General features: G+C 40.1%; 1 protein-coding gene across 2 annotated transcripts in view; it reads right to left on the bottom strand.

Annotated features, from left to right (window-relative positions):
* The window catches only part of CDADC1 (cytidine and dCMP deaminase domain containing 1), a 32,247-nt gene extending 13,203 nt beyond the window's left edge, over positions 1-19,044 (bottom strand). For both annotated transcript variants that reach the window (XM_012184459.5, XM_004012074.5), the window contains exons 1-6: positions 18,836-19,044; positions 17,982-18,079; positions 12,851-12,925; positions 9,603-9,780; positions 6,093-6,662; positions 2,012-2,061 (exon numbers count right to left, since the gene is read on the bottom strand). In XM_012184459.5, coding sequence (XP_012039849.2) covers positions 2,012-2,061; positions 6,093-6,662; positions 9,603-9,780; positions 12,851-12,925; positions 17,982-18,079; positions 18,836-18,917 — 1,053 coding nt within the window. In that variant the 5' untranslated portion in view covers positions 18,918-19,044. The remainder of the gene's footprint in view (positions 1-2,011; positions 2,062-6,092; positions 6,663-9,602; positions 9,781-12,850; positions 12,926-17,981; positions 18,080-18,835) is intronic.
* Positions 19,045-21,928: the final 2,884 nt, after the last annotated feature.

Genomic DNA, 21,928 nt, shown 5'->3' with positions numbered 1-21,928 from the left:
GAACACTGGAGTGGGTTGCCATTTCCTTCTCCAATGCATGAAAGTCAAAAGTGACAGTGAAGTTGCTCAGTCGTGTCCAACTCTTAGCGATAAACCTCACTAAATTTCAATATATTAATAATTACTCATGTGATAGTATCAACAGTATCATATTTACTGTCTCCTAGTTCCATTCCTTCTCAACACATCCCCATAATTTCAAGTCTTCATCATCTCTTTTCTTAATCTCCCTACTTCCTGTCTAGCCCCACTTTAAAATGCAAATCTGATCATTTTCCCGCTTAAGATGTTCTTGGACTGCACTGTCCAATACAGTGGCCATTACACGTGGTCAGTGCGAACTGAGAGGGGCCAGAAGATGCCCCGGGGAAGGGAACGGCAACCCACTCCAGGGTTCCTGCCTGGGAGACTCATGGGCAGAGGGGCCCAGGGGGCCACAGTCCATGGGGTCGCAGGAGAGTCTGACACGACTGAAGTGACTAAACAACAGCAAACAAGTATAAACACACACACAGAATTATGACGACTCAATACTCCCCTCAAATGCAAAATGTTTCATTAAAAATATTAACCAATATTTTTATATTGGTTACATGCTGAAATGGTAATATTTCTCAACAGGTGATTAAGTATATTCCTAAAATTAACTCACTCCAGTGTTCTTGCCTAGAGAATCCCAGGGATGGGGGAGCCTGGTGGGCTGCCACCTATGGGGGTCGCACAGAGTTGGACACGACTGAAGCGACTTAGCAGCAGCAGCAGCAGCAAAATTAATTCACCTGTTTCTTATTTTTTTTAATGTGGCTCCTAAGAACTTTAAAATCATGTATGCGGCTTGCTTTTCATTTCTGCTGGTTAGTGCTATGCTCGGGTATCCCCACTGTCTAAAAGATAAAGTCTCAACTCTCCATGGTATATGAAGTTCTTCATGGTGCAGCCTAATCTTTTTGCTATTCTACTAGACACAGGACTCTGGACGCCAATGTGCCAAATCACTTGCATTTCCCCATATTCTTATGCGCTACCTCTGCGTGTTGCCCTGAGTCCCACTAACTTGCTCTGCTGATGAATTCCTCCTCATTCTTCAAGACTAATAGCACCTGACCTCCTCCAAGAATGCTTTAATTTCTCTGAGCTGAGTAAGAGGCCTCCTCTATGCTCTCATGGCGTCATGTTATGATTACAGTTATATGCCTGTCTCTTTTTCACCTCTGTCTCCATCAGTAGACTGTGTAAGGCCATGAAGGGTGGAATATGTGGCCCCACTGTTCACAGGGGCACAGAGTCTATCCTGTCCTGTGGAAGCTGTTGAATGAAGGTTTACTAAATGAATGTATCTATCTAGAAAACTGCTGAAAGAAAGCAGTTTTTCAGTTCAGTCAGTTCAGTCGCTCAGTCGTGTCCGACTCTTTTCGACCCCATGAATTGCAGCACACCAGGCCTCCCTGTCCATCACCAACTCCCGGAATTCACTCAGACTCATGTCCATCGAGTTAGTGATGCCATCCAGCCATCTCATCCTCGGTCGTCTCCTTCTCCTCCTGCTCCCAATCCCTCCCAGCATCAGAGTCTTTTCCAATGAGTCAACTCCTCGCATGAGGTGGCTAAAGAACTGGAGTTTCAGTTTTAGCATCATTCCCTCCAAAGAAATCCCAGGGCTGATCTCCTTCAGAATGGACTGGTTGGATCTCCTTGCAGTCCAAGGGACTCTCAAGAGTCTTCTCCAAAAAAAAAAAAAGAGTCTTCTCCAGCACCACAATTCAAAAGCATCAATTCTTTGGCGCTCAGCTTTCTTCACAGTACAACTCTCACATACATACATGGCCACAGGAAAAACCATAGCCTTGACTAGACAGATCTTTGTTGGCAAAGTAATGTTTTTAGAACTTAATAAATACCCTAATAAGAAATATTAATCCCCATGGGTCAACAAAATGTCATGCACTTAAGATCAAAATATGTTAAACAAAATCAAGTGTAAATGGTTATAAAGAATTAATTTCACACTTACAGATTTTCCTTCCGCCCAGATGACTGCCCCGACTCCTGTTTTATGATCCTCTGAAAGATACATGGCATGTGACTCAGTGAAAACCAATGATCTGTTAGTTTCAGAAATAGACTGTTTTTCCAAAAACAATAAACATGTATTTATTGAAATATACTTCATAAATGTAGTGGCAATCCTTGACAACCTCACTAATTAAGGAAAAGTATGAGAATACTGTCAAGCATAGACTAGGGGAGCTAGGTGTGAACTAATTATAGACAGTGTCACTACCAACCCAGGCACAGACGATGCGTGTGCAGAGATCACTGCAGTAACAGTGCCCACGCTCACGTGACTTCAAAGCTGTGACTAGACTTTAGGGTAACTTTACTGAATCTCCACCAAGTCAGTTTTTAAATACCTATTTCTAAGAGATGATGAAAGTAAGACAGAAGTTTCTGAACTAATGGATTTGGTGTAATATAATAACCATTCACAACAATCAAATCTGTCTTCTCCTAGCGTTTTTTGCACTCTCATCAAACAACATACATTTCATGGATGTGTTCTTGCTATGAAAAAAGTTCATACTCATAAACATATATCCTTATGGGCCCTCACATACATATATATATTGCTGGAAGGTACATGAAAGGAATTTTAATTTACACAAAATGATGTCCTTTCCCTGACCTTCAGAGTTTACCTTGTGGGGAGAAGAATGCCAAGTTGTTGACATGATGCTCGTTTCTAAATCAAGTGGTAGAAGTTATAAATATTAGATTAAAATTTCCCTGCAGAACCAATTTAATTACTCTGCAACAAGCAAAGCTGTATTTCTTTAAACTATTAACCTTAAACAGAAAATACAAAACCAAAATAGAAATTCTACATATTCAAATTAAGTGATTAAGATTTAGATCTCTTCACCCAATCTGCTTGCCTTCCTCTGACATGAAGAATTTCGTAACCAAGACTTCCCTTTACTGAATACCTGAGTCCCTACCTCATGAAGCTCATGGTCTGGTGTGGGAGGAAGGTGGTAACAAGAAAGAGTCTAAAAGCGAAGGCAGCGTGCTGGGCTATAAGGGAAAGGAACATGATATCGAGGAACAATGTGGCAGGAACGTACGTTAGAGGTGGAGACTGTCAACAAAAGGATTTGGGGATAAACAAAGTCTTGTGCCTTCCAAGATCTTCAGAATATAACATGGTGAGAAAAGAACATAATTGTGGCTTTATGCTCATTTCTAAGGCAGGTAGCAGAAGCTAAAAATGAAAACCTCTAAGTGAAAGTGTACTTAATACATGCATAAATCTGGAACAAAAAATGAAAAACTCATGGAAATTCTTCAGATCCCAAGTTTTTAATTTTAAAAGTTAAACATATTAACTTTATCTAGAGAGCTCAGGGCAGTGACTAACATATGGTAAAAGCTCAAAAACCGTTTGCTGAATGAAAAAAACAGAATAATATGATTTTAATGAAATAAGAACATCTATTTGCTGGGGGGGGGTAAGAAATTCTTCATATCAAGTCTACTTTTCCTACCACTGACACTAAGTATTCTTCATATTATTTTTAAGTCCAGGAGCCACCTTTTCTGTTTCAGTCTAAGGACAGACTAAATCTTGTCAAGAGGGGAAAAAAATGTGGTGTTTTAAAAAATTTTCTTCTTTTTTTTAGAATTTTATTTATGGCTGTGCTGGGTCTTCGATGCTGTCCAGGTTTTCTCTAACTGCGGTGAGCGGAAGCTATTCTCTAGTTGCCGTGCGAGAGCTTCTCATTGAGGTGGCTTCTCGTTGCAGAGAATGGGTTCTCACCTAGGTCGCCCAGGCTGCAGGAGCTGGGGCACGTGGGCTCAGCAGCCGCAGCTCCCGGGCTCTACAGCACAGGTTCAACAGTTGTAGCATATGGCCTTAGTTGTCCCAAGGCATGTGGATCTTCCTGGATCAGGGATTGAAGTCGTGTTCCCTGCATTGGCAGGCAGGTTCTTTCCACCGAGCCACTAGGGAAGCCCCCCAGAATATGATTCCTAAGCTCCACTATTTAGCTAAGGTTAGCTTCACCAAGAGAATATACTTTACTACATGTCTTTTGAAATCGGAATAAAATTTCATCCATATACAATGGAGAAGGTTTCACCCAGCCCTCAAGGTTGGGTGACGGATGAGGTAATTTCTCAAAAAGCTTTTCACATCTGTAATTTTTATGTAAAACTTCTTTTAAAAAAATCTTTCATGTCTATAAATTGCTACCCAGGATCTGCTCATTCACAGGGTTTTCTCTGTATACCCTTGAAGGAAAGGTCAACTTGTAATCACTGAGCCAAACTCCTCGGACCCTTTGATCACCGGAAGTCAGAGGACTCCTTATGCTATTGTTCTGGCACACAAGTGTGGCTATTTTCACTCCCAATACTGTGGTCACATCAGGGTTTGTCCAAGTGTGGTCCACAGACCAACTGCATCAGAACCATTGGACGCTTGTTCAAAAGGCAGACTCCTGACTCCCATGGAAACTCCCTGAATTAACCTCTCCAAGGGAGGCAGCAGACTTGGGAACCTAGACTTCTCATGAGCATCGCCTCAACTGAAAGTTGAGAACCGCTGAGTTATGATTTGAAACAGTTGAGCTTTTTTGGCTATGTCACCCTACTTTCATCATCAACACTGTGTGGTTCGGGAGGAAGGCATAATTGTCAGCTTTGGAAAACACCTAGTCTAATGGAAAACAGGACATAAAAGAAATCAAAATTCACACTTAAACCAGATAGTTAAGATTAGATGCCCTACAGCGGTTTGGCATCATACAGTTTGTGCCTGTAGTAGAATCAAATTCTTTTAAGGTGATGATTAACCCTGTTGAAATCCCTTGCAGAATTCTAAAAATTCACAGGCCTAGGACACACCTCTGACAGGGACCAGGCTTAGTGGGTCTGGATTAGAATTTGAGCATTTGTACTTAGAACTTCCCTGGTGGCTCAGATGGTAAAGAATCTGCCTACAATGTGCGAGACCCGGGTTCAACCCCTGAGTCAGGAAGATCCTCTGGAGAAGGAAATGGCAACCCACTCCAGTATTCTCGCCTGGAGAATCCCATGGGCAGAGGAGCCTGATGGGCTACAGTCTATGGGGTTGCAGAGTCGGACACATGACTGTGACTAAACTTTCACTTTTAATAAAAGCTTCTATGGTGATCCTGACAAGCTGCCTTTTGAAAACCTCCATTTTACTGAAATCACTTCAACCCAGGGTCTCTGTTGAGCATGTACTGCAGACCAGTGCCTCGGTATGGACTCTTTCTGAAGATTTTCTCTATCCTCCTTCTCTTCTTGGGATAAGTTTTAAAATTCCTACTATAGCCCACTCACCAGGCATTCCTCTGCTGCTCCTCCTGCTGGCATTTTCTTTTCCCTATTCCAAAGTCGCATTTTAAAAAGTGATCATCATTCTACTTTCAAAAATGTTATGTCTGGTAAGATGTAAAAACACTATTCTGTAACTGGAAATATAGATACCACCCTTTATCATGGTAAGGTAAAATTCCCAAGTAATATTTTCCTTCTTCACATACATACTCATGTACAACTTAATAAAGTTAACACTATTTGATTTCTCCCCTTGCTGTTTGAAGACATACCAGAAATTGGAAGAATCTGCCAAATTTCCTTTGATTCTACTGGTTATTTGAAATTCATATTTTTAAAGATTTTTCTACATTTTTACTAAATATTGAATAGATATAGAATATTTAGTTAAAAAAGAGGAATAATTCTGGTTCTCTCTCTTTCTTTTTGTCCTTTCTCTATTGGAGGGCTCATTCAACTGGGAAACGATAAAAGCAAGAAGCAGAAAGGGCTGAATCAGATTCTGATTTAAAAATGCAGCATCTAATATAGGCCACAAGAAATCCTAAAACTGCTCTAAGAAAGAGATGTCTACTCAAAGGTCTCACTAACTTCTCCATATTGCTATGAGCAGCAACACTTTAGTATCTAAGAGTCAATAAACGCTACCAGAAGTGAAATGAACACCACTTTATGTCTGACACAAATACGACCCCATCAACCCCGATTTAGGAACTAAGCATGTAACTCACCAGTTCGATATGCCAGTAACCTGGCCTGAATCATGCAGTGCCTTGCAATTTCTTGTGGCAAACTTTGATTGTGAATTTCATTACTGTGTTCGGTGTTGCCACAATAAAATCCGTAGTGTTTAAAGTTGGGCACGCTGGAAGCTACTGCGGCCAGGAGAAGGACAAGGTCTTTCATGTTCTGCCTTAGATTGCTAAAATACGGATTCTCACACAAGTTCTCCAAACCTATAGTCATCAGTATTTGCTTATGCATTTCTTCATTGGAAACCAAAAATATCATTTCATATTCTTTTATTCTCTCTTGTTTACATTCAGAATAAAAATCAAAGTTAGTGTCTGGCAATGTTTTGGAAATTTTTTGAATAAAGTCACATTTGTAAGAGGTCTCCTCTACAAACTGCACCATGTAACACACCAAAGGCTGAAGTAAGACACACACGTGGGCCCGACTGTTTGACTTCAGTCTTTCTACTGCTTTGGCATCTAACTTTGCATCTTCAAAACTGGAAGCCTCAGTGAGCAAACTTATTTCTGGGTCAGCAGGCCAATATGAAATTCGATTAACTCCAGCTGAAATAAAAAAATATGAAAGGTAGTTAGCAGATGCCTGCTGAAATTAAGGGTTTTCTTGATAAATCTATCATATCATTGCAGTCGATCCTGAGGTCCCAATGTAATAAATGTCTACTACCAAACCACCAGTAATATAGCCCGAGTGTTGGCAAACTATGGCCACAGGCAAATCTGTCCCGTTGGCTACTTCTGTACAGCTTGCGGGTCAAGAATGGCTTTCACAGTTTTAAATAGTTGAGAAAATGAAAAAAAAAAAATACTTGTAACACAATGAAAATTATATAAAATTCAAATTTCAGTGCCCGTAAAGATTTATGGGAATACAGACATACCTAATCACTGACATAGTTTCATTGTTTCTGTACTATGATGGATTAGCTGAGAGATGAACAGCTGTATGAATACGATACAGCCTGTAAAGCCTAAAATACTTACTATGTGGCCCTTTATAGGAAATGTTTGCTGACAACAAAGCCAGTGGGAATCAATGGTTTTGCTAAGTGTGGTCCCAAAGCCCAGAGCTAGGAAGATGTACCAGAGTACTCCAAGTAATGAAATGGCTGCTTCTAGAAATAGTACGGCATAATTGATATTGACTAGAGTTGTGAACCTAAAATAAACAATTTATCCACGCATGAAAAATGTACTGGTACTTTAAACTCTTTTCTCTGGGAAGCTCATCTAAGAAAATATTTGAAGTAAAGACAAAAAATAAAAATTCATGTACTTGTATATGTTTAGTGCAGCACATTGTTTAAAACAGTAAAAATTGAAAAAATCTAAATGGCCAGAACAGGGGAACAGTTTAACACATTACAGTCCTCCTCATAATAAAATATACAGTTATCCAAAACATCCATAAAGAATTTATAACATGACGGGAGCAGGGAAGCAGGGGGAGAGGAAGAAGCGTGAGCTGCTTTTATGAATACAAAATCAAAGACAAAACAACTACAAGGAACATTCTTCAATCAATGCAGCAGAGGAAAAGTTAGTCATTTTAATATGGGCTCCTGTGCTTAGCGGCTCAGTCATGTCCGACACTTTGCAATCCGATGGGCTGTAGCCCGCCAGGCTCCTCTCTCCATGGGATTCTCCAGGCACGAATACTGGAGCGGGTTGCCATGCCCTCTTCCAGGGGGATCTTTCTGACCCGCATCAAACCCAGCAGTACTGCAGGTGGATTCTTTACCACTGAGCCACCAAGGAGTCCCATCTTTAACATACAGAGACCGAAATTCTTGAGAGCACGTGTGAATTGACGAGAGAAAGTAAATTTACCAAAGAGAAAGCAAAACTGAATAACAAACATGAAAACAGTTTTAAATTTGTATTTGGAAATGAACAACAAGATGCCTGATACAGAATTAAACACATAAACGTTCATCAATTAATTAGTATTTAAAACAAAGAAACCTCTTTGCTCATGTCTCATATAATTTCCATTAGAAACGGCATTTATTTTTTTATCATTGTGCCCAGAGGTGAATAGACAGATGGCCCACAGGTTTTCTATATTCAAAATAATAAACATCTGAGTTGAACAAATGCACATTTCTATCTACTCCTTGCTACTACAGACTCTTACTGTGGCTTGGGCTGTAAGGTAATTGTGGAGGCCTCCTTTGAAGGAGGCTCTAGCCACGTGACCACTTCTTCTGGAAGTGCCTATAGCTCAAGGGAACTCTCCTTACCGTCAATCTGATCTTTACTCTCCTGCACTGGCAGGCACATTCCTTACCACTAGCCACCCAAGACGCCCATGTAAAAGATATACCATTTTTTAAATAGGAAAAATGGTCTGGATACATACCTAGGTACAAAACAGAATCATAAACACAAAGATTAGAGAGGAGCCCAGTGTGAATAGATAGCTATACATTAATTCTTTGTGCTCCTCCTTTCGAGGGGTAGAGCAGTCACTGGGAGGCAGCCACCCAGCTAGGAATTACAGTTCCCACAATGGACGCGAACAGAAATGATGTCTGCGACTTCCAGGCCAGGGCTTTTAAGAAACAGGTATGCTTTCCCTTGCTTTCCCTAGTGGCTCAATGGCAAAGAATCTGCCTGCCAACACAGGAGACTCAGGTTTGATCCCTGAGGTGGGAAGATCCCCTGGAGGAGTAAATGGCAACCCACTCCAGTATTCGTGCCTGGGAAATCCCATGGACAGAGGAGCCTGGTGGGCTACAGTCCCACAAGGTCGCAAAAGAAGCAGACAAGACTTAAGAGGCTAAACAACAATAACAAAGCAACATTTTCTAAACATTCAAAGAGTCGGACATTACTTAGTGACTAAACAACAACATGCCTGCTCTACTCCGTCTCTAGACACAGGAGAGGCCAGTAGGGATTCCAGTAGCTTACGACAGAAGATGCTGGGGCCCACAGATCAACCACAGAATAGCTGGCTGCTGTTTGGTAACACCTGCACTGGACTATTACATGCATGATGAGTGTCTAATATATTAAGCCACTGAAATGTTGTTGGTGTTTGTGAAAGCAGCTAGTATTAGTCTACCAATACACTGAGGGTCGGGACTTCCCTGGTGGCTCAGACGGTAAAGCATCTGTTTACAATGCAGGAGACCCAGGTTCGATCCCTGGGTTGGGAAGATCCCCTGGAGAAGGAAATGGCAATCCACTCCAGGACTATTGCCTGGAAAATCCCATGGACAAGAGGAGCCTGGTAGACTACAGTCCATGGGGTCGCAAAGAGTCGGACACTACTGAGCGACTTCACTTCACTTCACACTGAGGGTCACCTAACTAGTTAGTGATACAGCTGAGAGCAGAATACATGTTTTCCGATTCTTCTTCTTACAGTATATCAAACTGTCTTCAGATACATATGTATATTTTTAAATTATATTAGACAATTTGACTTGTTCTCAGATAAATGCTATTAATCCCCAACAAAGCCTTATAAGCACTTACCATTTACAATCATTTTCAAACAAGCAGAACATGGCTTTCTGGAAAAATAGAGATCACAATTTTTCAGCTTTGACCCATGTTTTATCAGAGCAATTTTCCCAGCATGTAAATCTTCACTTGAACAGTGGAGACCAACAATTTTCATATTTTTCACCACCACAAGACCAGTTCTCTTCACCTATATTAAGATATAAAGTAGTAACTTATTTTATAATATCTAATGATCATCTCATGGATTATACTTGATTTATGAATAAAACAAAAGTTTAATTCTTCATCTGAACATAGTTTGAACAAATATACATTTTTCATCAGGTCCAAAAAATTTTCTGAAGGTTTAAAACGTTGACTTTATACCAGAAGTTTTCTAAATCTAGGCTTTCTTAACCAAACAAGCATTTAATTATCACAAATTTATCCTAGTAAAAAATGAATTACTTTTTACCCTAGTAAAGGGCAATAATGAAGTTGATTTGACTTGTTTCTTATAGCATCTAGCCTAAGACTACTTAGTATTAAGGTTCTAGATAGTAAGAAGGAAAAATTTGGCAAACCCTGTGATTTTACACATGGGTAAGTGAAGCCCAGAAAATTTACATGACTTTCTGAAAGACTCACAGATGGTAAAAGCCAGAACTAAATAACAGGTCATCTTAAATTTAAAAAAAAAAAAAAAAAATTTTTAATTGAAGTATAGTTGATTTACAATGCTGTATTAGTTACTGCTGTAAAGCAAAGTGATTCAGTTATACATATACACATTCATTTTTTTATACATTCTTTTCCGTTATGGTTTACAATAGGATACTGAAGATAGTTTTCTCTGCCATATAATAGGACCTTGCGTTTATCCATTCTATATAAAGTTTACATCTACTAACTAGAAATGTTCTAATTGATCCTATTTTACTTTTTATTCTTGTTTATTTACTTATTTGGCTTTGGCATGTGGGATTTTAGTTCCCTGACCGGTGGCTGAGCCTGTGCCGTCTGCACTGGGAGCACGGTGTCTTAACCCCTGGACCACGAGGGCAGTCCCTAAAATATTTTAAATACTGACACTCTCAACTTCTTTCTAACAAATGATTCTACTAATTTATTATTTTTTTTGATTCTACTAATTTTTAAGACTATGGCAGTCTAGACTAATGTGGTTAGGATTCACCTCCCACAAATATACAGGTTATTTATAATTTTTAAAATGTTTTAAAATGTATAGTCAAGCTCAAGGAAAGAAGACATAACCCCAGGTGTTAGAAAGAGAGAGAACTCAAGGCAAGAGCACTCAGCCACAGCCGTCTCAGCGGTCTCCCGCCCACGGTAAGGGGCTGGGCTGACTTTTATTTTTCAGTCCCAGAAGCTGGGCATGAGCTGGAGGGCCAAAGAGTGGTTCCTTTAAACCTAAGGTGATCTAATTTATACAGATACTAATCAAAAAGGCAGCTGTAACAATATTACATCAGATAAAACACATTGAGGTTAAAAATCAGTTCTGCATGTGCCACAAAATAGCTGTTTTCACAGCAAAAAATTCTGAAGGGACATTAAAACTAATCCTTGGGTTCATAAGGGATTTTACAATATGAGGGGGACTTGGGCTGAGAACACAGTGTCCATTATTCCCTATTCCCTTTCAAAAAGATTTTGCTCTAAAGTTATTCTCAAGAGGACATGTTTGAAATCACTTTCAAGATGAGATCAAACTAAAAAAGAGCCAAGTTTCGGTTTCAGTTATGAGTATAAATTTCTGTAATGGTGGAAAATGAGACTCAGTGGAATATCTAAAAATCATTCTTTAAAAATGAAGCATTACTCATCAATTAACTTTTTTATTGGAACAATCTTTTAGGCCACATTTATCACTTTTTTGTTGAGAGTACTTTTTACTTTCGAAAATATCTTTGTTTTCTTCCCATTCCGTTTCTAGCTAGGGCCAAAACCTCAAGTTTGAGACCAGGATTCTTCCATCCCAAACTTAAAGCCAATAAAAGCCTCTGTTGCATTCCATTCTGGGACTTCTGCTTACTCCAACTCCCAGAACTAAATCTTTGCAGTGAGTCACTGTTCTGGATACTGATTTTGCTTCACTTCACTAACATCTGGACAAGTCGTCTACGTAAACCTAATCGCAGAGTTTTACAGTAAAACAGAAGTGAAAGAGGACAGTCTGTTGTGTATACGTTCACTACTTTTTTTCCTTTTGCCTTTCTTATAATTAAAAACATCTAAATATTCTAAAACAAATTATTTCTATATTCTTGTTGGGCATTTTCGAGACTCACTCTCAGAAATAACCAGAAGTCTCCAGGAATGTACATCAAGGCAACTTTTTTGAATGATAAAAATGTACAAGGTAACTTTTTTCAAAATATGAATGTTTTGTCTCCTCTCCACACCCAGTGAATCACAGAGTCTCTCTGGAAAACCCAAAAGATTAAGATGGCAAGGAAATACAAGGCATATCAAAAAGAACAAGGCTCATCTGGTCAGGTCTGGGCTTTGATGTTACTCTACTTATAAGCTAGTAAGTTGGCCTGGTACTGTTCCACAGATGCAAGCAGAAGACAGACTACATCAGAAATGACTATGGCTCCCGTACAGCAAGCAGTGCAAGCCTCACGTCTGCGACGGTCCCCTTGCCCACCAGGGGTCACGCGGACGGGCCTATATGGATTTCTAGACACAGAGTGAGCTAGCTGCGTCCCAGGAGAGGAACACTGTGCTCGGGAATTCTGCTGTGTTTTATTGAGAATGGTGAGCAAGCCTGTTCTATGTCCCAGAGAGAGACATTACTTCAACCCTCAAGGTTACCTGCTGCAAACTCAACTCCTGAGAAATGGCCTGGGCAGAGCACAGCGAGGGCCTTGCCTTCTTGGCAAGACGAGCAGGATATGTTGGAGTTTGAGGGAATATGGAAAAGGGGTTTCTCAACACATTCTCTGTGAACTCACATGGGAAGGTGATGAGAGTGAAACTTGAAAATGTTAAAAAAAAAAAAAAAAAAAAGAGCAAGACGCAGGAACAGATTATAGATTATATAACCCCAGCTGGTCTCATCTCCCCACCCCCAGCCTTTGGAGAGACATACATAGTCTTATAAATGTATGATTTTTAGAAGGATACACAAAAACTCTCCTGGAAATGGGAATGGGGAACTTGAATATAAAAGAAACTTTTACTCTACTTTGTATCATCCCTTTTGCTTTGTTACTATGAACATGTCTTCTTTAAAAATCATAAAAATGCACCTGTTTTTTGTCAGCAGATACTCTGGCCATCTCTTCATTGTCTCCTAGGGGTCCATGCTTTCCTTCTTCCTTTTCCTAATTAAAAGCAGATTAAGGGGGCAAAAAAAGGATTAGTACATAAAATGTGATTAATTCAATATTTCCCATGTAAAGAACAGGAAGCGGAGGAAGTAATGATGTTGGTAATGAAATGATGGGGGTGTGGGTGGTGGTAGTGGTAATGCTGACTATATGTATGATGATAATAATAATTCCTAACAGTTACCATGTATCTGGTCCTAAATCACCTTCTTTAATTTTCCCAGCTTTTACAAAGTAGCTATGATTATTCTCATTTTCCAGATGAAGAAATTGTGGATAGAGATAAAATATTTCAACCATGGTCACAGAGCTAATAAATGGATAAGCAGGGATCTGAGCCCCTAATCTACTGTCTTCACCATTATGCTACATTACTTCTGTCCTGGAAAAGTATGTGAGGTCTTTGAGCATAAAGATAAGGTCCCAGAGGACACCATGGGAAGAGCTGGGAGAGGAAGACAATACATGATGTATAGAGAAACATGGGGGAACAATGCAATTATTCTAAAGTTTTAATGAAGTAATATTCGGGAAATTTTAGATAAGTCTTACATAACTGAAATTTAAAACTATGAGCTAGTAGGAAAGATAACTATTTTTAAGTGACAGCCATGTTCAATAGTATTCGATTTCTATTCCAAAATTTTTTTTCAAATTTATTTATTTTAATTGGAGGCTAATTACTTTACAATATTCTGGTGGCTTTTGCCATACATTGACATGAATCCACCCCGGGTGTACATGTGTTCCCCATCCTGAACCCCCCTCCCACCTCCCTCCCCATCCCATCCCTCTGGGTCATCCCAGTGCACCAGCCCCGAGCATCCGGTCTCATGCATTGAACCTGGACTGGCGATCTATTTCACATATGGTAATACACAGATTTCAATGCCATTCTCCCAAGTCATCCCACCCTTGCCCTCTCCCACAGAGTCCAAAAGTCTGTTCTATACATCTGTGTCTCTTTTGCTGTCTCGAATATAGGGTTATCATTACCATCTTTCTAAATTCTATATATATGCGTTAATATACTACACTGGTGTTTTTCTTTCTGGCTTACTTCACTCTGTATAATAGGCTCCAGCTTCATCCACTTCATTAGAACTGATTCAAATGTATTCTTTTTAATAGCTAAGTAATATTCCATTGTGTATTATTCCAAAATTTTAAGTACTTATGGGTTTTTTTTCCCTCAGAAGTCCCACTCATTTATCTAGTTTTAGACTGGATAATTAAAAATTCTTATTCTTTATACTATGTATACTTTGCTGAACAAACCTCAAGACACATTCATACAGTGTAAATATTTGACAACACAGAAAACTCAGATAGCAGTTATATTCAGAAATGGTTGTAGTTAACAATTCCCTAAGGTTGGCAAAAATTATAATTTAAATATCCAATAATAAGGAAACAGACATGTTACATTGATAGAATGGATTGTTATGCAATCATTACGATGACAAAAAATGATAAAAACCTAGAAGAAAACAGGCGGTAAGCTTCTTGACATAGGTTTTGGTAATTTTTTGAATCTGACAGCAAAAGCAAAAGAGCAAAAGCAAAAATAAACTGGAAATACAACAAACTAAAAAGCTTGTGGAGTTGGAGAAAATATTTGCAAATCACATATCTGACAAAAGGCTAATATTCAAAATATATAAAGAACTCACACAACTCAACAGCAAAAAAAAAAAAAAAAATCAACAAATCCATTAAAAAAATGGGCAGAAGCTGAACAGACATTTTTCCAAAGATATACAGATGGTCAACAGGTAAACAAAAAGATACTCTACATCATTAATTATCAGGGAAGTACAAATCAAAATCACAATGAGATATCACCTCCCACCTGTTAGAATGGCTATCATCAAAGAAGCTAGAATTGACAAGTGTTAGGGAGGGTGTGGGAAAAGGGAACTCTTATGCACTGTTGACTTCACTTTCACTTTTCACTTTCATGCATTGGAGAAGGCAATGGCAACCCACTCCAGTGTTCTTGCCTGGAGAATCCCAGGGATGAGGGAGCCTAGTGGGCTGCCATCTACAGCATCACACAGAGTTGGACACGATTGAAGCGACGCAGCAGCAGCAGCATGCACTGTTGCTGAGAGTGTAAATTGGTTCAGGCACTATGGAAAACAGTATGGTGGTTCTTCTAAAAATTAGAAATAGAACTATAACATGAACCAGCAATTTCACTTCTGGGTATTTATCAAAAGCAGATGAAAACACTAACTGGAAGAGATATATGCACTCCCAATGTTCACTGCAGCATTATTTACTTACAATAGCCCAAATATGAAGACAACCTCAGCGTCCATCAACAGATGGAGAAGAGACACTGTGAGTATTCAGTACACACAATGGAATATTATTTAGCTATGCCACAGAATGAAATCTTGCCATCTACAACAACATTAGGGGATCTCAAGGGCATTATGCTAACTGAACTCAGTCAGACAGAGAAAGACAAAGACCATAGGATCTCTCTTATATGGGATCTCAAAAGAAACAAACAAAAACCCCCAAGTTCATAGACACAGAGAACAGAACGATGGTTGACAAAGACAGGGGTGAGGGTGGGGGAAATTGCTGAAGCACTGGCTACTCCGAACGCATTAGACTAAGTCACCATTCCAGTGTTTATAACAGTATTGCAACAAGAGCATTTTCAATGTTGTTAAGTCAAAAGGGCAGGATCCAGAATTAAATGATATCCAGTGAATAAAGGAAATAGAGCAAAAAGGTTGTGAAACAGCACAAAAATGTTAGTAGTCTCCAAGTGGTGCAATTATGAGGGATTTTTTTTCTTCTATTTTGTAAATAAAAAACATGTATTATTTTTGTAACACATTAAAATATTTTATTTTTAAAAAAACAAAGACTTTTAGAGTGTCAAAAGCAGGGTTTCCAATACAAGTACATATGAAATTGCATCTTAGAGTTTCTGTGGCTTACTTTCTATAGCAAAAGCAGGATAAAGAATTTAAGTGAAATGAATTTATTACCTTAGCTTAGAGAACATTTTTCTTATTAGGAAAAAGATCTTATCAACTTTGTGAACATCATGTGCAATTAATAGTGGAATTATTTATATAAATTAATGTGCCTGTCTGATGAAAAAGAACAAGATATATTTTGGTGTGTGTGTGTGTGTGTGTGTGTGTGTGTGTGTGTGTGTGTGGTGTGTATGAATGAATTAAAATGATACCAAATCTTTATATTAAAAAAGGTTCTTAAAAATTATTACTCAATTTGTAAAAAGCCCCGCTTTTAATTAATGTTTAATTGAAATACATTTGACATATAACATTGTAAAAAATCAAGGTGTACATTACTTTGATACATTTGTATATTATAATATGACTGCCATTATAGCAATAATTAGCACCTCAATCTGGAGAAGGCAATGGCACCCCACTCTAGTACTCTTGCCTGGAAAATCCCATGGACTGAGGAGCCTGGTAGGCTGCAGTCCATGGGGTTGCTAAGAGTCGGACACAACTGAGCAGCTTCACTTTCACTTTTCACTTTCATGCATTGGAGAAGGAAATGGCAACCCACTCCAATGTTCTTGCCTGGAGAATCCCAGGGACGGGGGAGCCTGGTGGGCTGCCATCTATGGGGTCGCACAGAGTCGGCCACGACTGAAGCAACTTAGCAGCAGCAGCAGCACACCTCAATCATATTACACAACTATTCACTTCTTTTTAGTAGCTGGAATAATCATGTTACACAACTATTATTCACTTCTTTCTAGCAGTTGGAATAATTAAGTCCTAATTTCTTAGCATGTTTGATGATTATAAAACAGCATTGTTTTCTGCACTCCCTGCGACTGTGCACTAGATCTCCAGGGCTTATTTACTACTCATAAGTCTGTACCCTTAAACAACATCTATCTCAGCCCCCAGTAACCACCATTTTACTCTCTCCGAGTTTGGCCATACAGTCTTGTCTCTCTCTGTCTGACTTACTCATTTTGCATAATGTGTTCAAGGTCCATTTATTGTGCCGCAAATAGGAGGATGTCCTTCCTTCTCACAGCTGAATAACACTGTAATGTAAAGTCCAGCTTTTAAATGCACTTTAAAAGGCTTAAATCTTAAACATTTGCTTCTGTCTTTTTAAGACAAATTCCATTAGCAAAAAAAGATCCCCAAACCAAAAAACCCAACAGCTTGGCAATTCTTCTATTTTCATAAAATAATACTAAGCTATTAACAACTAGGGAGAATAAAGGACTTCAAAAGCCATGAAGAAAATGAAGAACTTGCTCAAAGCCAGTAACAGTAAGTGGTTGAAAAATAGGAAATAAAAATGCACAACATCTTAAATAATGTTTTATTTATAAAACATTTCACATAGGTATTGGGAGAAAACCACTCCAAGAACTATCATTTTATCATGAAGTAAATTTCCCATCTACACACAGACCTTACACTCTCCTCAAAAATTAACTCAAAATGAGTCACAGACCAAAACTATAACACTCTTAGAAAATAACCATAGGAGAAAACCTAGATGATTTTTTGAGTATAGCAATGACTTTTTAAATACAACACCAAAGGCATGATGCATGAAAGAAATCAATGGTAAGTTGGACTTTATTAAAATTAAAAACCGCTCTGCAAAAGACAATGTCTCAAAAGAATGAGAAGACAAGTCACAGACTAGGAGAAAATATTTATAATAGACAGCTGATAAAAAGACTGCTCTCCAAAATATACAAAGAACTCTTAAAACTCAACAATAAGGAAACAGATAACCTGATTAAAATGTGGGCCAAAGACCTTAACAGCCAGCTGACCAAAGAAAATACCGATGGCAGTCTGAGAGGGTAACTGTTAATATTCTATTTTTAGTCTGGAAAGCGAAACCGTCACAGCTATGAACTACAAGCATGACACTAAATCGCGAGGGTGTTTTGCAATTTGAAGGCTTGTTGAGTTTGTTTTTAAGTGTGACCGAAACTAGAGCAATAAAATCAGATTTTAGACCATCGCTTGCCTAAAGGTTGAAAAACTATCTATGAAACAAATTATACCTGAGATTTCTGTCTTTGGGTTTTCACTGCTGGGAAGAGTTCCATCCAGAGACTGAGCAGAGTGAAAAGGTTGACTTTAGAAAGCCTTGGTATTTCACCTACAAAAAGAGAGGGCAAACTCTTAAAACTTTTACTGATGATGAAAATCAGAACTAAGGTCACTGCCACTTGGATGCTGCAGCCTTGGCTCCGCTGTTTTAGCAAGAGGCAGAGAAAAAGGATTCGTGTGCAAAAGAATCAAAGCACTTTCTTATCAGAAAGTTTCAGCCTCCTTAAGGGCAACCTCTTCCAGCACCTTCCGAAGTTGGGCCCTCTTTCACCCAGCAGGCCAAAAAAAAAAAAAAAGTACAAGTGATGCACATAGCTATGGGAATTATTTTTTTTAAGTTATGAAAAGTCCTTGCATCGGAGATCACGGTGGAGCAAGCTTTACTCTGAACTGTGATGAGGCGCTGCAACAAGGGCAGGGATTAGAACATAGAACTAAAAATACAGTGACCTTAAAAGGTAAAGGAGCTGAAATACAGGAAAGCGCCGCGTGCGGTTAATTTTGGAATCAAATTGAAAAAAACAAAACAAAACAAAACACGATTTAGGGAATTTTCAGGCTCGCCGATCCACGTCCTGGGAGAAAAAGTAAAGGGGAGTGAGGAGTGCGCACAACTTCAGAAGCCAGTGCAGCCGGGCCAGGAGATCCCGGTGACGGAGGCCGGGACGCGCCCGGGGCAGGGATGGGACACCCGAGAGCAGAAACGCAGGCGAAGAAGAGCAAGAGGAAACCCGGAATGAAACGGCGGGAGACTCGCAGAGCAGAGCGAGAGGCTGACGGCGGGAGCAGGATTCGGGGCACTCACCGGTCATGCTGCCCGTCTGGGTGCTGACTGACCGTCCGGCCCCCGCGCTCTCCAGATTTTGCATCTGCCCCACTTCTCTCATCCCCAGCCTAGCGGCCTCTGCAGCCCAGGAAACCTCTCGCTGTCCTGCATGATCTTTGCCCCAGCAACCCCACCTCTCGCCTCCTCCTAGCAACCGACAGGACGGCGACGGCCAACTCGGCGCGCTCAGATGACGCACGAGCTCGGCGGCCATTTCCGGGCGCCCTGTGTGACGTCACGGCGAGGCGCGGCCGCGGTGGCGTAGGGGCTATTCTTCCCGCGGCGACCCGGCCAGTAGTAGAGGACACGGGGCTGTGAATCATTTGACGCTTGTGTTTGACTACGTTCTTAGGGTTTGCTGAATGAAGTCTGCTCGCTTGAGGATGTCTTGGCTCGAAGTCCCAAGTTGCGCACACTCGGCGAGGGCGATGAGGGCTTCGCTTACCTGAGAGTTGGCCCGAGAGTGAAGGAGAATTGAAGTGGAAGTCAGTGTTAATGACTCAGTCGCCTCCCACTCTTTGCGACCCCATGGACTGCAACCCGCCAGGTTGCTCTGTCCGTGAGATTCTCCAGGCAGGAATACTGGAGTGGGTTGCCACTTCCTCCTCCAGGAGATCTTCCCGACCCAGGGATCGAACCCAGGTCTCCTGCATTACAGGCAGATTCTTTACTGCCTGAGCCCCCATACAGTTAGCGGTCAGGGTCTCAGAGAGTTTGAGAAGCGAAGGAGGTGGGAGCTGGGCAGTCCCAGGTGGTTATCCTCTAAGATTGGCCAGTCCGGGGCAACTTAGTGCCAGGGACTGCCACAAGAACATTCTGCTGCTTCTTAAACACATGAAGACATTGAGGGTAGAACTGTCCTCAGGAAATTGAGGATGGAGGAAGTGGCCCTTGGAAAATCTGAGAGGTACCAGACATTGTGGATTTGTGCTCAGTGCAATTTAGTTTTATTATTTTATGTGTCCTAGGCATGACTCAGAATGAAGCTCCTCCCTCCCCCCAGTGACTCAGCCCATTTCCCATCACTAACCTAAGCTGTTATCATAATCTGAAATATTTTAAAAAATAGGCACAAAAAACGCTCCAAGACTATGAAAGCAAAAGCCAATATTATGAAAGTACATTATTTTGTAAGAGACTGAAGAGAATTTTCAGTGATGATGGAGATGACTGTGGTTCATTAATCGTCACTGCTGTATAGTATTTCATTGTAGCTATACACCACAATTTATTTACCCATATTTGAGTCAAGAGACATTTGCTCTATCTCCAGCTTTTTGCTATTGCAAGCAGTGCTGCTTTAAATTTTTTTTGTATATTTTTTTACGTTCATATGGATGAGCTTCTTTAGGGACTACACTTACGAGTAGAATTCTTGAGTTGTCAAGTTTTCCAGATACTGCTGAAAAGTTTTCCAGAGAGATTGGACCAATTTACGTAGCTCTGTATCCCCACTAATTCTTGGGTATTGTCAAACTTTTAATGTTTACCAATCTGGTTGGCATAAAATGATATCCTGTGGTTATGATTTTCTCTGGTTTCTACTTAGGTGCATTGGCCATACATATGTCCTCTCTATGAAATACCTGTTAAGCATTTTTCTATTTGGTAGTTATTTCTTATTCATTTGTGAGCATTCTTTATACATCCTTGATACTCATTCTTGGGTGGGAATGTGTATGGTAAATATCTTCTCATTTGTCACTTGCTTTTTCACTTAATTATTTTTTCAGTGCATAGTTCTTTATTTTAACGTGCCAAACGTACGAATAATTTTCTTGGGTGAGTTTTGTATCTTTTCAAAAAGCATTTTTATCTGTTTATAAAGATATCTTTTGTCTGTCAATTATATCTCAGTTTTTTTAACAGTAGCTTTTATATTTCCACTAAAAGCCATAAATTTTTCCTTTCATATTTATATCATCATTCATCTAGAATTTAGTTCTGTGTATGATGTTAGGTGAAGAAGGAAATGGCAACCCACTCCAGTGTTCTTGCCTGGAGAATCCCAGGGATGGGGGAGCCTGGTGGGCTGCCGTCTATGGGGTCGCACAGAGTCGGACACGACTGAAGCGACTTAGCAGCAGCAGCAACATGATGTTAGGTCAGGATCCACTTTCTTTTCCACTTCGATAATCAGTTAGCCCAGCCTTATCTCCTTATTGATCTGCAGTGTCACCTCTGTCATATCAAGTTTCCATATATATGTAAATCTGTTTCTGGGTTCTATATTATTGGTTTATTATACCTCTGCCCCCTTGACTCCCCCCACCCCCACTAAAAAAAGCCACCTTATTTTCTTCAGGAGTATCTCGGTTATTCTTGACCCTTTAATCTTCCATGTACATTTTGTTTTATTTATTTATTTTTAAAATATTTATATATTTATTTGGCTGTGCTGGGTCTTAGTTGTGGCATGTGGGATCTTCAGTTGCACATGCAAAATATTAGTTGTGGCAAGTGGGATCTTAGCTTCCCAGCCAGGGATCAAACCACACCCCCTGCATTGGAAGGGCAGAGTCTTAACCACTGGACCGCCAGGGAAGTCCTGTTAAATGACTTTTTGACCAACTTATTCAGAGAATGGGGAAAGAAGGAGGGAGAGACAGATGGAGGGAATGGAGGAAGGAGGGAGGGTTATTATGTTTATCACAAGTTTTCTTAAAAACTCAATGATCCCAGGTAGCGCAGTGCTGGTAAAGAATAGGTGCTCAACATCACTAAATAGTATCCTTCCCCGCTTTGTGTTTCATTTACTTATTCTTTGTAGATAACCCGGGTCTCTTCCTTTTATTCTAGGTCCTGTTGATTGGGAACATTGGTCCTAGCAGTGTGTGTATTTGGATAGAATCCTCTTACAATAAAACAAGCTGAGGTGTCTGTGCTGGATTTCTTGGTACTGGTGAGGTTCGGCAGAGACCGAATACCTGGCTTGTAGAAGAAAACCTACCTCACCCTCCGTCTTGCTCGGGTATGTGGAAGGCACACCAATGACCATGCCTCCTGCACGCCTGGAGACAAGGTCGCCGCAGGACTGACAGGGACCCCTGCTGGCCAGTGCACCCTTGTACA

Source organism: Ovis aries, chromosome 10 (assembly GCF_016772045.2).
Source record: "Ovis aries strain OAR_USU_Benz2616 breed Rambouillet chromosome 10, ARS-UI_Ramb_v3.0, whole genome shotgun sequence".
NCBI classification, from domain to species: Eukaryota; Metazoa; Chordata; class Mammalia; order Artiodactyla; family Bovidae; genus Ovis; species Ovis aries.
Note: the sequence above shows the minus strand (reverse complement) of the source record. Positions and strands in the feature narration are given on the sequence as shown.